Source organism: Octodon degus, unplaced genomic scaffold (assembly GCF_000260255.1).
Source record: "Octodon degus isolate 3935 unplaced genomic scaffold, OctDeg1.0 scaffold00025, whole genome shotgun sequence".
In the NCBI taxonomy this organism is placed as follows: domain Eukaryota; kingdom Metazoa; phylum Chordata; class Mammalia; order Rodentia; family Octodontidae; genus Octodon; species Octodon degus.
In genome coordinates this window covers 17,535,613-17,536,641 of record NW_004524601.1, presented here as the reverse complement: position 1 = coordinate 17,536,641, position 1,029 = coordinate 17,535,613, and the positions used below count along the sequence as shown (strand labels likewise).

At 34.9% G+C, this 1,029-nt stretch overlaps 1 protein-coding gene across 1 annotated transcript in view; it reads right to left on the bottom strand.

Annotated features, from left to right (window-relative positions):
• Positions 1 to 1,029, bottom strand: part of Nckap1 (NCK associated protein 1) — a 103,270-nt gene that overhangs the window by 34,081 nt on the left and 68,160 nt on the right. The window contains exon 18 of the mRNA XM_004628636.3: positions 18 to 137. Coding sequence (XP_004628693.2) covers positions 18 to 137 — 120 coding nt within the window. The remainder of the gene's footprint in view (positions 1 to 17; positions 138 to 1,029) is intronic.

Below are 1,029 nucleotides of genomic sequence, written 5' to 3'. Positions count from 1 at the left end.
AAGACGTAAATATTTACCTGGTCACTAAGAGTACATTGTTCTGTGCAAATATCAGTGATCAGATTCCGAGCTTGTTTGGCCATTTCATCCAGGAACATATTACATAAGGAAAGACTGCGATCTCCAATATGGTGCCGCTTTAAAGCAAAATGATCACAATGACAATAGTTACAAGAAAGTAATCTGAATTAAAACATTTTAAGAAAACAGATTAAAATTGGGTTAAAGTCCTATTCTGTAATAATGAGTTGGGACAATTATACATTTATCTTTTAACTAACCTACTACATTGTATTTGTGCACAACTAATATGAAATACGAAGTACTTAAGTGATCATGTAGAAAATGATTAGGAGGAACCTTCAAAGATCAGTACTTAACATAAAACTATGCATATAATTTTCAAATTTTACAAGGTGCTAAATTCAGTTATTTAATATTAAATACATGTAAAACATATTCTTTTCCAATATTACTTTATTTTAAAATTTACACATAAAGTTAAAACCATTTATTTATTTATTTGGTACAGGGTCTCACTACACAGCTCAGAGTCATAGTGATCCTCCTACCTCAGCCTTCTCAGCATTGGGATTACAGGTGTGTGTCACTATGACTGGTTTTGGTGGCATGTGCCAGCCATGGCAGTACAGGGATTGAACGTGGGTCCTTGCACTTGCCTACATTTACATAAATATTAACACAAAAATTCTGTAGCACACAAGCAGAAAAACACCCAGCTCAACTATTCAAATAAAAACATTAGAAATCAAGTCAATAAAATAAATTCACAAGGGAAGGGTAATTGTAATGTTGCATAGATAATGCTATAAATTTCTCACTACACACTTACAATACTATAAAAGAGATAAAACTTTATCTCCTATGGAAACTAAGGAATTAACTATGTACAAAGAGGTATGCAGGGGCTGGTGAGATGGCTCAGTGGTCTACAGCACCTACTTAGAACAAGCTCAGCAGAGCACAAGGACCGCGGTTCAATCCCCCAGCACCACATGCCAGCCAGCC